Source organism: Caloenas nicobarica, chromosome Z, assembly GCF_036013445.1.
Source record: "Caloenas nicobarica isolate bCalNic1 chromosome Z, bCalNic1.hap1, whole genome shotgun sequence".
In the NCBI taxonomy this organism is placed as follows: Eukaryota; Metazoa; Chordata; class Aves; order Columbiformes; family Columbidae; genus Caloenas; species Caloenas nicobarica.
The window spans coordinates 13,883,132-13,898,250 of record NC_088284.1 but is presented as its reverse complement, the minus strand read 5'-3'; the positions used below and the strand labels follow the sequence as shown (position 1 = coordinate 13,898,250).

Sequence of the window (15,119 nt, the reverse complement as noted above, 5' to 3'; positions counted from 1 at the left end):
CAGAAGCAATAACATCTACAGAATGTGGGAATACTTGAGCAGCATACAGGTTGTCTCTAATTTGCATCCTGGCAAATAAAGCCGCAAGTGCCAGTGTAACCAAACAACAGTGTTTTTATATAATCACACTGAACTACCTAAACATGCACTTATCAAAAAAAGAGGGGAAAAAAAAATACAATCTGAATAGTCTTCTCTGAAAGGCTAAATGGATTAAATGTAAACACTACAGTGCCCTTAAAAACAGGTATGAGAACTTGCTAACATGGAAACACTAATATGAAATTCTGCACAGCCTGTTAAGGAACTAATACTGAGATGAAGGATTCCTTCTCCTCTGAAAGGCCCCACATTAAAAAAAACCCATAAGTGACAAAGTTTCTAATCGACTTATGTCTTATCTCCCTCTGCTGGCTAAACTGAATTCATAGCAATAGGAAGAGCTATTTTAAAAGCTATTTTACACCTCAAAAAGACAAAGTATTAGACTTCTCTCAAAAGATAACACAGATTTTCTGACATCTGGTTTTAAAAAGTGGTTGTATTCAAACAAGACAGCCTGAAGTCCATAAAAGTTGAGCAACGTGAAAGATGTGAGGCAAACAACAAAGGCAATTCAGCCTATAATGAAGATTTTCAAATTAGTGAGGTAAAAGATCACAAAAAGTAATGGCAGATCTAGTATCATTCAGAAGAGCACCAACAGTACTTTCCATGATCCCTTCAAGATACAAAGGAAAACTCGATAATTTGCAAATGTTGGTGAAGTGGAAAACTGGGACATCAGTTTTTAGACAGATGTGCTTTTACATCACTAGATGATGATCTTTCTTTTAATTCAAAGACCTAGGTCATGTGTCTAGTATAAGGTAACATATCTCAGCAAATAGGGATTCTCTAAGGGAATTTAAGGATTGTAGAGAAAAACCAGAACAACCAAATCATGCAAAGCAGTGATTAAAAAAGTGAAATCCTTGACTAACCTGGATAGCAATATGTGTATGGAATTTCCCTGTGAAAAACCATTACTAGACACAGCATGTGGTTTAGGTGTCAACACTTTAAAAACTGTATTGATGAACTGAAAAGCCTACAAACCATTAATGTTTTTCTAGATCTGGAAAGCCTGTCCTACACAAACTAAACAAGCTTACAGCTTAATTTTGCAAGAGGTCAAGAAAGGACTTGACCTCTATGTGCAGCGAACTTTCTGATGATATAGAGTTTTATCATGTACAGCCTATAACAGAATCATCAGCTAAGATGAAATTAGACAAGTTTAGACTAGCAATAACATTTTTTAAAGAGATCATAAATGACTATTACAGTATTTTACTTAAGCACATAATGAATTCTCTATTATTCGTGATGTTCTAGTTCATTTACAAGTTACAGATTAATGCAAGAATCTCTGTAAAAGTCTACGGCATGAGTTACATAGGAGGTCAATATCATGCAGTCACACTTCTTTCTGACCTCAGAATCTATTAATTTTTGTATTGTGTGTCAATATAGAAACATATCGATCACATTTCAGTCCAACTGTTGAAAGCAAGGAAAATTCTTTTTGCATTTCAGAGTAGCTGAGCTGATTTATATTTTCTGATAACATCTTTATGCCATGAAAACCAAAATTTCTTCTAGAAAGAAACACTCGTTTTATCTTTCAATGTTAAATAAAATACATTCAGGAAACAGTAGCTTTTAGAAAAGTATTCAGATATTAGAATGAATAAGCATATAAAGATGGAAAGGGATTAACATACTCTGTTTCCCTGAAAATAAGACAGAATCTTACATTAATTTTTGCTCCAAAACTTATTACTTTTTTACATGTATATCTGCCTGGACACTATTTAAATTGACTTTTTAAATGAAATGTAACTAGGGCTTATTTTTGGAATAGGGCTTCTATTTTGAGCATCCTCAAAAATCCCAAAAAATCATGCTAGGGCTTTTTTTCGGGGTAGGTCTTATTTTTGGGGAAACAGGGTAGTGCAGAAGCCAGTTTTCAGCCCTCAGTGCCTAAGAAAATTTTCTGTTACAGGTCAAAGAAAAACGATGTCTGAGTAAGGACACAAAGTCATACACCTGGGAAGAGTTAATCTGGAGCTTCTGGGCCTTTTATGGCTCCAGAAAACTACTACTAAGAGCCAAAAACTTTTGCTGGGGCCAGATTACGTATCATCACCTGACAAAGAATGGATGGAAGGTTTGCAAGGAGGCTTTTAACACGTGACAAGATATTAACTTGAGTAACAATCCACGTGGTGGCAAAATAACTTCTTTGTTGGACAAGATAACAGGTACAGAATTCAATCATACAACAGTACTCGGTACTATCAAAATATTTGCAATTATTTTGCAATTAAGTAAATGCAAGATGCAAAAGGCAAATGACCAAACATACTTTTTTGCTGCCATTTGATACTGCAGAAGTTTTGCATCACAAAAAAAATGTGTAGTAAACAACCTTTCAGAGAGAATGGATTACTTTTAAAAGGAGCACTATAACTGTTTAAAACACTAATATCGTCAAATATTTATAACACTTTAATTATTTTAAACTAAATCCTCATCAGAAAAAAATGTTTGTAACAAAATAGTATTCTCAGATTACTGCTGACCAAAATCACACTATATACACAACACTTCTCTCACCATTTACTTTAGCTTAATAAAGTACAGAAAAGAAGGTGGGAGAAAGACTAAATCACAGAAAGAAATACATAGGAATGACTTAAAAAACCCAGCACCTTGAAGCTCTAAAAGCATCATGACAGAAAGCAGAAAAACCGTGGTTCAGAAGTGTATCATTATTGAAATCAAACATCAAAATAAAAATAGCTGTAAGGCACTTTGTGTGTGCAAATAATGAGCACATGCAGTTTTTAGGTAATTAATTTTTCAGCATTATATAAAAAACTAAGGCTGATATATATTTTTTTTAAAGTAATTTGAAAAATATGTATGCAGATGTTAGCAATATAGAAGTATTCTCAGAGGCAAGTTTGTCAAATATGAAAGCTATTTTATGTTAAATCAAATACTTCTACTGAGAAAACACATCTAGAAATTATGAAAAAAATACATTGGAATATAGTGACCATATCTACTAATATGTAGACTGCTACCAATCCATCCAAGAACTTTCATTCAAAGTAACTTTCTGGAGAGTTTTAACTCCTGGGAGACAGAGCACCTGCAATGAATATGGCAAAGTGTATACCAGGGACAGCAGTCATAAGATAGAATGATGGTTTTTCAGAAATGAGTGTGCACATGATGTAGTGAAAAAACAAAGATTTTTCTGTCTGATACTGTACACGAAAGTTCTTCTAATAAAAGGATAACTGAAGCTTCAGTTCTGCAAACACAGGCATCCAGTACCTTTTTCCATGTATAGAGCTATTATTTCATTAGGATCACACAGGAGAATCACATTATCTACAAGGTTCTAACGTAGAACAAGGGAGAGCAAGGAAAGAATGAGACATGACTAGACTATTAAGAATACAGTTATGCTATTTCCTTAAAATCCTTAGTTACAAAAATCTTAAATAGCTGTGATGTTTTCATATTCATAGCATTCGCCTAAGCTTCTGTTATATTTTTTTCTTCGTTATTTTTTAAAGATCAGCTAATGTTTAACCCCATACTTTTACTAGTTTTCACAAAAGACAAGGCTTCAAGATGGAAATATACTTACATAGATTCAGTATCTTTTTCTTTTTTCATTATTCCTGATAAACCAAAAGGCTTCCTCTTCCGTGGTTTTATCCCTATGGAACAAACATTTCATTTATATATCAAAGAAAAAGGGATCTATTTAGCAACGTAAACCACTGGTGCATACGAATGCCAATGCATCTTAAGTGCTGTCATGAGTGATACAAAAATAGGGTGGAGACAGGTATGGAGCCAAACTAAGAGAACATTATCCCTATTTGTTGTTAAGTAACATACCAATCAAAAAATTAAACTAAAATACGGTTCAACACATTAGTAACATAAGTCTTTCAAAACTGATTCATATTGTACATCCAACTCTCCATGATGAGTATGCAGAGTGTTACTATTTTTCTTTTAATACAAAATAAGTGCATTATGATTTTTGAGGAAAGGGACCCTGCTCACAGGAACTCAACAGGAGCTATTGCTCCGGCTGATCCTGAACAGCCAATGCACTTGGGTGAGAAACAGAACCCTGCCCCTCCCAGCTATTGCAGTTCAACACCCTGTTCTTATTTCCCTCCATGTTCCCATATCTGCAAGCCCCGGTCTCTCCTGAGAAGTAGGATATGTAAAAAAAGAGAACATCTCTTGGCTTTCCAGCTAATGCCAAGTTCATGATTTCGCAGTGCTGTAGCCAGGTCTAGGGCTGGCTCTCACTGAGTCTGGAACCAAGCCTCCCTCTGCGATTTCTTCCCTGTTTTTAACACTGGATATATATAGCTAAAATACAGAAAAAAAAATTGCTTTCATACCTGTTTAAAGTAATAAAATTAAAACACATCTACATATTCAATCAGACTTGCTGTCACATCTGCTTCTCTCCCCAGTTCTTGGTGAAGAAAGTAGACTGCCAAACAAAATGGCTAAGTGCAAGCATATGATCCAACTAGTCTATGATTCTATTTTGATGTAAGATACTACTGACAGCATGCTTTTGAGCAAAATGGTGGAAATAATCTGGTTTCCAAAATTTAACTACTGACAATTCAAGCACATCATTTAAAAAGTTATTATATTGCCCTTTACAGGAATACATTACACAGCACATAAGGAATCTTTCCACTGTTACAAATTTTCAGGGTTAAATAACTCAAACCTTCTCAAATGAGGTAGCTGTAAATTCGGCCACGTCTTGTATTTTAATAGAGACAGAAAATAATCCAAAATAATTTTTAAGTGCTACTCTGGGCACTTTTTTTTTTTCTTTCCCCTCCTCTCTTTCTGTGCTTTATGTAGCCCAAACCAATGACAAATGGGATATAAGAGTAGTTTCTGAACATGGATTCTCTCTGCTTCAGTTAAAAAAAGATTTTAAGTCTCAGCTGCAATCTTGGCAATTTAAAGTTGTTGGCTGCTATAGCTATACTGTCAACTCCTCTGTCCCAAAAGTAAATACATAGCTTATGCAAATAAAGCAGTTCTTAACCACTTAAAACAATCCTCTAAGCAAAACAAGCTATGCCAACAAAGAAAGGCTTTGCGACCATAACACTGCATTAGACTTGGTATAACTAACAATGGAAAGAGCCTGGGCCATGTTTTGACACGTGTAAATTAAGTTACAATACAGTCATAAGTGAACTAAATCCAACCCCCTGCAAAGACAGGGTCATAGCCAAAGTATATTTATAAGAAATTAAAGAAATAAAGAAAATAAAATTCTCTGACCTTTGTGCATTAGGCTTATAAAGTATTGTAGGTCTTATTTTCATTGAAGTTTGTTTCTCAGAAGGAAAACTGCTTTTTAGTCTACTGCAGTATTCTAAAGTTACACAGATTCACACACTGAATACCCTTCACTCCAGAGTTTAAGGTCCTTATCCACAGTATTCTTACATAAATAACTATGCTACAACAACTCACCTTCAACTGCACTGGTTGTGTTACATTCTTCAAATTCAATAGGGCCTTAAAGAAATGAAAAAGAAGATAAACAATAGATCGAATTTAAGATATTTAAATGACTATTATAATTTCCTGAAAATACTAGCTAATCTAATTATAAATTTAGGTTGTAACAGAAAAGCACAATCACCCTGTCGATGGTCAAACAGATTGCAAAATCATACATGTACAGCAAATCATTAAATATGTTCACTCTTTTATACTGAAAAACTAAAATAATAGGGCACACTAAGTACAATTCAATTGCTTATGTTATTACAACCACATGAAACATCTATAACCAGTTGCCTCTTCTCATTCAAAATTGCATCTATAATGTAGTATCAGTGTAAAGTTATCAATTGATCTTTTTTAATGATTGAGAGCTATATAAAGAAAAATCAAAAAGGAAAGAAGCACAGCTCTAGCCCTAATTTTGAGATTCACACTTTTGCTGACTCTGTATCATTAGTTGTTCTTGTTTCTTCTTCATATCCATTTACCTAGACAATTAGAGTGGCATGCAGAATCTTAAACACAGCAATAGAGTAGATTAAAAAAAAACTTTTAAAAAATCGTTAAGACCGAACAGGACAAAATATGCAAAGAACACTGGTTAAGCATTGTATCTAAATAAATGCATTATTATGGCCTTCCATTACAGTTGTCACAAGGTACCAGTCAATCGACATTGCAAAGTGCAGCCCTAACCCTCATTCTCTCAGTCTGTCCAGGTCTAGAATTTGTTTAACCCCACTACGAGCCATTTTTGGGAGAAAACGTGCAGAAAAAACACTGATTTTCCGTAAGACCTCATTCAGGGACAGGCACAATCACAACAGCACTTGTGCGACTGCGAAGAAAACAGAGAAAGCACATGCAGGCAGGCACCGTGACTTTCAGCCCATACTATGAATAAGCCCTTCAGCCTCTGTTTGAAACAGTAGCTTTCAACTGTATTCATGAAAGAAAAAACAAAATTTAGCATGCTAGCATTGTGATACAGGAGTTATTACTTCTTCTGTAATTTTTTTTAACGAGTGCACACAAGTTTGTACATAGGAATATTGCAGATAAGATAGGAGGGGCGGGGTGGGGGGGAATCTCAAAACAAGATTCCCAATTCTATATTCGAAGGCAGCAGAATGTCCCTCCCTCCATGCCCCCTAAACTTAAACAGCTACTTCAAGTGAGAGATTAAAATATTGAAAATTTCAGCTAAAATCAACCAGAAGGAAAGCAGTTGTAGAAGCCTCAAATAAAGAATCTACTTTCACTCCTGCCCCAAAACACAGGTGCTAGTAAGTGCTCTGATTTATCTTTATTATGATGTTATGATTATTTGAGAGCATCCACCACAAGACCAAGAGCTGTGCAATTTTCAAGGTGTTTTTACATAAAAGGTATACTTGAAAACATTCTTTTCAAAATGAATATGTCATACTCTTAGTCTTAAAGTAACAGATCTCAGATAAAAGAAACATGGAGACTACAAGCCTCAGTTTGATTTTAAATAGTATGCTGTAGCAAATCATTGTGCTGCAATTACAGATGCCACAATGAAAGTAAAAAATAATTTAGCTGTGCATTAGCATTGTGAATTACACAACTGGGATTAATTTGTATTTGATTCATGCAGTTAAGTAAATCAAGTGGTCCTATTTGTAATGTAACCCCCAGCAGTTCAAAATTGTGTTCAATTCAGTATAAATGCTACATTTTGAAAGCATTTCTCAAAACTGCAAATAAGAAAAAAATATCCTTATGTCAAACAAATACAAACACAATTGAGAATCTGACAATGTAACTCAGTACTCACTGATGTTAAGCAAATTGAACTATTTTAGACATATTAGATAAAATCTACCAGATAACTTTCTTTGAAATTTTGGAGACTTCTAATGTTTTTTTTAAAGGTATTGCCAAAGTAATGACCTGCATTTATTGTAATTAGGACCGAATCTGCAGAATTTTTGCTACCAGTTAAAAGATCTGAGTGCTTGTAAAACTAGTAGCAGGATGAGAATCTGGGATTAGAACCCGTCAATATCCTGTTTATGATAATGTTATTGTTTGGCCTCCAAATGAAGCTCTTGAGAGTAGAATATCAAAAGGCCGATCTCAAATGGCAGTCTTAACTGCCCTTTAAATTTCAGTTACTAAATAATTTCAATGCAAGTCTAATCATTCAATATAACAAGATGAAATTCAAATTCCTAACAGCACTCTCATTCTACTAAATATTGTAAATACATGGGCATTTTAAGCTGGTCTTCCAATCCTTTCTCTTTTGCTCTCCACTACATTCACAGTAAAGCAAAGTCAGCCTGCTCGCCAAATCAGCAAATATGTATCTCATGAAACAAAAACCAGCAAAAAAATCCAGAAAAGTGTAGATGTCTACATTCCCACACTGATTTCATCAACATTTTATTTTAGGAATTTAAACTCCATTGTTCAAAATACATTGAGTAACAAATTTAAAAAAATACCATAAAACATAGAAGCTGAAGAACAAATCCATTACTTCTTCAGCACTACACTTCAGACAATACATTTTCATCACTCTGCTAAGGATTCAACTACTTCTGTTTCTTGACTCTATGCACACTCCCATTTGGCCAGAGGAAAAAAAAAAAAAGCCAAACCAACCACAAACACTCACCCCCAAAACAAAAACAGAAGAAAAAGACTGTAAACAACAGAGACTTACTTAAACATATTCTTAGACAAAAACAGTACTCAAGCTTTTTCAGAATACCATCTTTTTCTTTACCCTTTCCAGTTACTAAGACTGATTCCCAGACTTTTAATAATTTTACACTAATGATTAAAATAATTATTCAAGGCTTAGGTAAAACTCATCCTTATTTCAGATCAGTATCTTTAACTTTTACTTCTAACATAAGCAGAAACAAAATATTTTCTTTAATGACACATCCAAATTCCTGTATTTTGTCCATTACACTTGCCTAACATTAGTCTTTGAAAGCTTCTTTTTTTCAGATTGATAAACTTTTTATTTGAAGAGAGAAACATTCATGCTTAGTACAGAAATGCAAAAATAGGAAGATCAGATTAGCATTTTCAGTTAGATTTAACAAAAGCTGGTTTACCCCCCTCCCCCCTCCAAATCCCTTCTCTCTTGCAACAAGGTTTTCTTTTCTCATAGGGAAGACTATAAAATGCAATCTGAAAAAAATCTCAGTTATCGAAGAATTGCCTGAGGTAGTAATGATCTACCGAAGCTGCATAAAATATTTCAGTAAGCAGGTCCCACTTTTCACTAAGGTCTGTGAAGTTAACTTGGAAATGTGTATACTACACTTTCTTCTTAATGATACCTATTAGGTTTTTTAAGCTTCAGCAAAATGGGCAGTTATCTCTTTTTTTCTTGTCATGTATCTACTAGCTGCTTTACTGCAGGAAAGATAAGTAACAATAATGAAGACAGCATTTTCTTAAAACAAATTTTGTGAATCAGTTACATTTCAAAACCATCTTTTGATGCTAACTTGCTTTTCCTACTTAATTCAAATTTCTATTAGGGCCCTTTGCCATTTGGAATCTAGATGTTCAAGATGCCAGTGGCTGTCCCTAATGAATCCACAAACATAAAAAAAATAAATTTAGCATTTTCTTCCAATGCCCAAAAATGTTTGCTGTTTTTGTAAAATTTGTATTTAATCCACCTCCACCAATAAAACACGTTGCGTTATTTGCCTGCAGCAAAGTAAAATTCATACATTTTGCCTTTTGAAAAGAGTGAAATTTTTTAGCAGGTTTTAATTTTCTTAGAGTTTTGCTCTGTAACTTCAGATCTCCCTATGGTTCTGCTTCCTACATGACTGCTGTAAAGAGTACCACGTTTTGCCTGGGGAGTCGTATTTTTAAACTGAAATAACATTACAGAAATAGACATTTTCTGTGGTGCTCTATGGTAAGTCAATCTAGAAAACAGGATAGCTGTGACGAGCTTTTGGTAGCCCACATAACAGCTGGAGTCTCCTGTGGGCAGATGTCTTTGTGCCCAAAGAGGCAATAATACCATCCCCCAGCCAGAAGTGTGTACTGTGACCACATCATCTCCTGCTAGAAGCAGCTGCAGTCTCCTAGCCACCCAAGAGGCCTTAGGTACACATATTGCTATGGGAGCAGAGCATCAATAAGGAATTTGGATACTTGCTTAAGATGTTCCCCTGCATTGTCTGCTGTACTTGTATATATGGAAACAAAAGCATATGCACTGTCACAGGAAAAAAAAAAAAAAAAAAAAAAAAAAGTGAGCCGCCTTCTCTGAACCACCAATCTATCTGGTTCCTGATTCCTTAATCGTTAGATAGTATTGTTAAAAATTCCCAGTGGGTTGGAGTTAAAGGAGATTGCCAGACAGGTGTAACGTATAGATGGAAGTCAAAGCATGCAAATCCATATGCTGGTGTCACAATAACTTTTTTAACAGCTACACAAAGACTTTAATGTGGATGCACTACCTCTTCTCTATGAGGCAGAAAAGCTTGCTTAACAGACTTCTGCCTGAACACTGAAGTATACACACAGGCATAACACCAATAAGGATTTCAGCTCAATATCAGGAAAATTATCATGGCCAAAATTTCTGAAGTAAGTACACAGATTCACTGTCTCTTGCAACATCCAAAGAAAGAAAAGCAATTGTTTCACATTTAAGTAGTATTGCTGATGTTGGGGACTGCAGTCGTTCACTGAAGTAGTCTCTAGGTAGCCCAAAGCACTGAAAAGGACCATCCTGACTGCAATAACAATGACAATTATATTTTACAGTGCTACAGTTAAAGCACTGAGATTTCCTTTGTTCTTTTTCTCATAACAAGATAACAACGTGAACTGAGAAGGAAGCCTGTTCTCACACATTCATATGAACACAAAATGAAAGCAAATATTAGAACTAAAGCAGCACTGTAAAAAATCAAAAATACATTTTAAGACATTTATGGGAGTAAGTAAAAAGTTATAGCTGAGATCTAGTCCATTCCTCGCAAAAGTCTCTGTTGGGTTGAGCACAGATAGTTGCAGGTTCAAGACAACTTTTTTACAGTCTGGTCTGCCTGTTGTTATGTTGATCTGTTGAAAAGTAAGTATGGCTTAAGCATCTCACGTGCCTTCACATAGACTAGAAAATATTTGTTACTGTACACATACAGAATAGAAAAAAAATAACACAGTGCATAAATGAAACTTAGCCTTTATAACAGAAGGAGATACGAGTATCTAGTGGGATTTCAGTCACTTAAGGATACATACCTAGCTATCAGGATGCTAATGAGTATTCTACAAAGAGAGCATGCGTTAAAAACCAGTAAGCTTCTCTAATTGTATGTAAACATTACCACCAAGCATCATCCTAAAGCATTTTCCAAGGCAAGCTGCTGCAGCTCGCAGCATTCTACCAGCTGAGACAGACATGGACACGATGAAAAGGCAAATGGATGGATGATGTTTTTACAGACACATGGAAGCAGACAGCTGCTATTTGACAAGACACTGAAGCAAATAAACCAGGAGTGGGTCAGGCTTCTAAAAATGAGGAAGCTTTGGTTTGCTAGAACAGAAAAGACAAAAGGTAATTTGACTAAATGGGTATTTTCTATTTTAATTAATCTAATAACTTATAATATGTGGCACTAGCATATATTAAGCACCAGTGATTCTGCAGCTCAGGATGCATCTCCTAGACTATTCAGGAAATACATGTACTGTTTTTCTCGTTACGAGTGGCATGTAAGTATGTGGGCTTTCATGACATTAACAGGCAAAGTGGATGGCTAGCAATAAGGAGATACTGATTTTATACAAAAGTGAAGAAAATATAATAGCACTGTAAATTATATTACAGCATCTACCACATATTTATGTCTATTGAGAACAGTATTCTCAGAGTATACACAAAGCAACTACAGAAGATAGTTTATAAATAACAGCCTTACACCTGCTACTTCATTTATCTACAAAGTGACACTAATTATCTTGAAGACAGTCAAGTTTGTTGTCAACCGTCTAGAAAAGTTACAAAACTTAGCTCTACAAAATCCTAGAGATAAGTTTTCTAACCTATCTGTATACCTCTTACACAAAATGTCTGTGTGGTAGACATCGGGAGAATGTTCTGCTAAGGTCGAAACAACGAAATAATTTTACTCTGCTCAACGGAGGGGGAAAAAAAAGTTTTACTGTTTGGGTTCATAAAGAAACAAGGCAAATGCAAAAGCCAACAGCTATTACTACGATGGAAAACATAATATTATGTCATACCCTGAAAAAGAGCCCCCAGTAAGTACACCAATGAACTGGAAAATCCTGCAGAGCTAAAAAGGTAAACAAATCAGGAAGTCAACAAATCAACTAAAAACTGCTTTACATTTGTATCTCCTCTCAAAACTGTTTCCTTTCTATTTTAAGGTGGGTATGCATGACAGAAAGGTTATCCCACACAAGCATTTACATTTATTAACTGCATTTAATTTTCGACAACTAGAAACACTCGGACACTAAGAAAAAAAAAAAAATTCTGCCCTTCCTCTCATCGTGAGGAATCAGTTTACACACACACATGCACACATATAAACATTAACATATCTGTTTCAAGCAAAAGCTTTTAGAAAAACTCCGTAAATTTGTACTTGTAGTTACAAATATGATAACACACCATATTCTTGTTTTTGATAAAAACAAGTGTAAATCATGCATGAAAGGAGGACAATTTTTTTAAAAACTGCATATGCTTCACATGCTGCTTCAAATGGCAAAGCTTTGCGTGCCTGGCTCAGTGCCAGTTGACAGCTCAGCTGGATATCAATGCACATTCTGACCCCCCTTGCAGCGTGTCACTTCTGAATTGTTTCCGCAGTAGAAAGTTTATTCAACCTCTCTCTCAAATTCAGTGGACCGACCATCATTCTGCTATTTAATCATAGGAGAACAGGGTTATTTTTCTGACAGCACTAAAGCCAGACAGCAATTCCTAATGAACAGCTTGATACAAGTGGAATTTCGACTGTTTTAGCCTCAATTAATTCTGCTGTCAAAACAAATGACTGCTTTTAGTGTTTAGATGTTAAGCTGCATCACAAAGGTCAATTTTGTATGTACACAAACATATAAGCAATCTTTCTCTTACTATCATCTGATCCTGTGACATGTTTATCAAAGAACTTCCAGCTTTCAAACTTAGAAGCCAGGAAACCAAGATATAGTTTCTCCACATTAGTGTTTCTAACACTAACTTCTCATTTTTATTGCCTGTCCAAAAAGGAGGAGTGATATTATAAGAAGATAAGGAGAATTTTATTTTTCTCCACAAAAGGACTTCTTATTCTGGATTTAAAAAAGAAGAAGAAATAAAACTAAATTCAAGAAAAGCTTATTTGTAGGAATGCAGACTAGAAGTAAATAGCTGTTACCATCGTTGGGCTAAATAACATATTTGTGACATATTTATTGTGCTAGTACCAGACCACCACAAGCAAATATTATTTTGTGGATTCAGTCAGCTCTACTTTCCCAAAAAACAGATAAGAGACAGAAAACACAACTGGCCTGTTAACAGGCCAGTCTGGGGGAAAATACTAAAATCATACTGGTAAAACAGCCTGCCTTAATCTATTCTACAAAGACACAGTTCCACCACAATAATCATTGAATTTCTGACTACTCTTTGTTACGTGCCCAGGCTTATAGCCTTTAGAGATGTTTAAGACTTGACCAAATCCTCTTTTTTTTTTTAAATGTATGTTGAAAAAACTACAACAGCATGGTGATAGTACTCCTTTTAAAAAAGAAAGGAGTGGCACCATAAATAACTACAATTATCAGTGGCAACACATGTAGCACTTCCAAGGAAAGTAGTTCTTTAGATGAAGAAATTAACATACAAGGAGAGCAAAGGAGCAATCAGTTCTAAGCCTGATTCTGTTACTACTTTTCCAGCCCTGCACTCAGTTCACCAGATCAAAGGAAACATTAATCTCAGGCTATTCTGGTACTGTGGGTATAAGCTCAAGCACACTATTCTCAAGGGGCAGTATTTCTGTGCAGCTTACAAACCAAAAACAAAGTAGAAAAGGATCACAATCTGAGTAGCTTTAAAATAGTTATTATCAAGTAAGACGTTTATCAGCAGCAAGGAGAGACTTTTTTCTAAACGTAAAAGTTGGCAAACATCTTCAGTTACAAAGAAAACATTTTTTATTGCTCAGCTAACAGAATAATTTTCAACAACGCACATTAAACACATACCCAAAGGAAAGTTTCAACTCCGAGATCCAACTAGCCTTTAACACCTGCTATGACAATAGACACACACTGGAAGTTTCAGCTGCAATTTATGAAAGCATGAGGTCTGTCAGCTGCAAAATAATGTCAGCTAAGACATCAATCTCCAGAACACTATGTTCCCCTAGTACCATCCTCCACACCACTTCCAGCTCCTTTACTCATTCTTTTCTACTATTCTTCTGCTTTATACTTCAAATTCACCCCATCTTTCCTTTCTGGTTACATAAACAACAGGATGTTAGATGTAGCTGGTTTTGAACTATCCACAGGCTAAGTGGTTGGCCAACATACACACATACATATGAACACACACTCTGCTGTCTTCTGACTCTCCAAATGAGTAACTTACATCATTACAACTGCTTTTCCCTTTCATGGCATGTCTAGTTTGGGTCCTTCTTCTTTCCCTGACTCCTCATTTTTATAATCTTTGCAAACTCTGCTTTTCCATCAAATGAAAGTAGCAAGGTCTTGTGAAAGCTATGTGTGCGTGTGTGTGTGTGAAAAACTAAGAAGCAGCAGAACTGCATAAGCCTGGTCTATAAATGTAAGTATCTGTAACAAATGGCTTTTCCTGACTGCACAGTGTGTATTTCACCTCCTGAAGGCAGACCATGCAAGTAGGCAGCGATGAAAGAAACGCACAGACACATTCAAGTAGTTTTCATCTTAAAGAAGAGTCAGCTAAGATTTGAGAACAGTTGACATGTAAGTACGTTAAATTACAGCCCTCATCTTTAAAAGCTGCGTCAAAGCATCATGTCTTTCTAACAGTCACACATTGTCCCTGTAAACCAAGAGGGCTATGCTGTCTTACTGAAGTTCTGAACTTAAACCTGTGAAACTGCCAGAGGCTAAGACATGTAATTGAATGCGTTTCCTAAAGAGAAAAAAAATTATACTTTTTATCGTAGCCAGATTTTTTCACACAGAAAAATCTTTTTTCACTTAGACAAAATCCCCTCCATGGGAACATCTTCATGTTTTGTAGTGCTTTGAAAGTGTTTTGCTATTTACTTGAACAGAATATTAATTTTGTGGGTAAAGAAAGCAAACTATATGTGTTTAACCACCTCTCCACCCCAAGTCTAAAATCAGAAGTATTAATTAGTGTATGACAGTTTCCACACATGAACAATCAATAAGGAAATAAATTCAATGTGAACTTCTTCCTGGTGTGCTTTTTC

At 35.3% G+C, this 15,119-nt stretch overlaps 1 protein-coding gene across 4 annotated transcripts in view; it reads right to left on the bottom strand.

Moving 5' to 3' along the window:
* Nucleotides 1–15,119, bottom strand: part of FCHO2 (FCH and mu domain containing endocytic adaptor 2) — a 97,564-nt gene that overhangs the window by 43,279 nt on the left and 39,166 nt on the right. For all 4 annotated transcript variants that reach the window (XM_065655682.1, XM_065655683.1, XM_065655684.1 and 1 more), the window contains exons 9-10: nt 5,599–5,643; nt 3,710–3,782 (exon numbers count right to left, since the gene is read on the bottom strand). In XM_065655682.1, the coding sequence (XP_065511754.1) occupies nt 3,710–3,782; nt 5,599–5,643 (118 nt within the window). The remainder of the gene's footprint in view (nt 1–3,709; nt 3,783–5,598; nt 5,644–15,119) is intronic.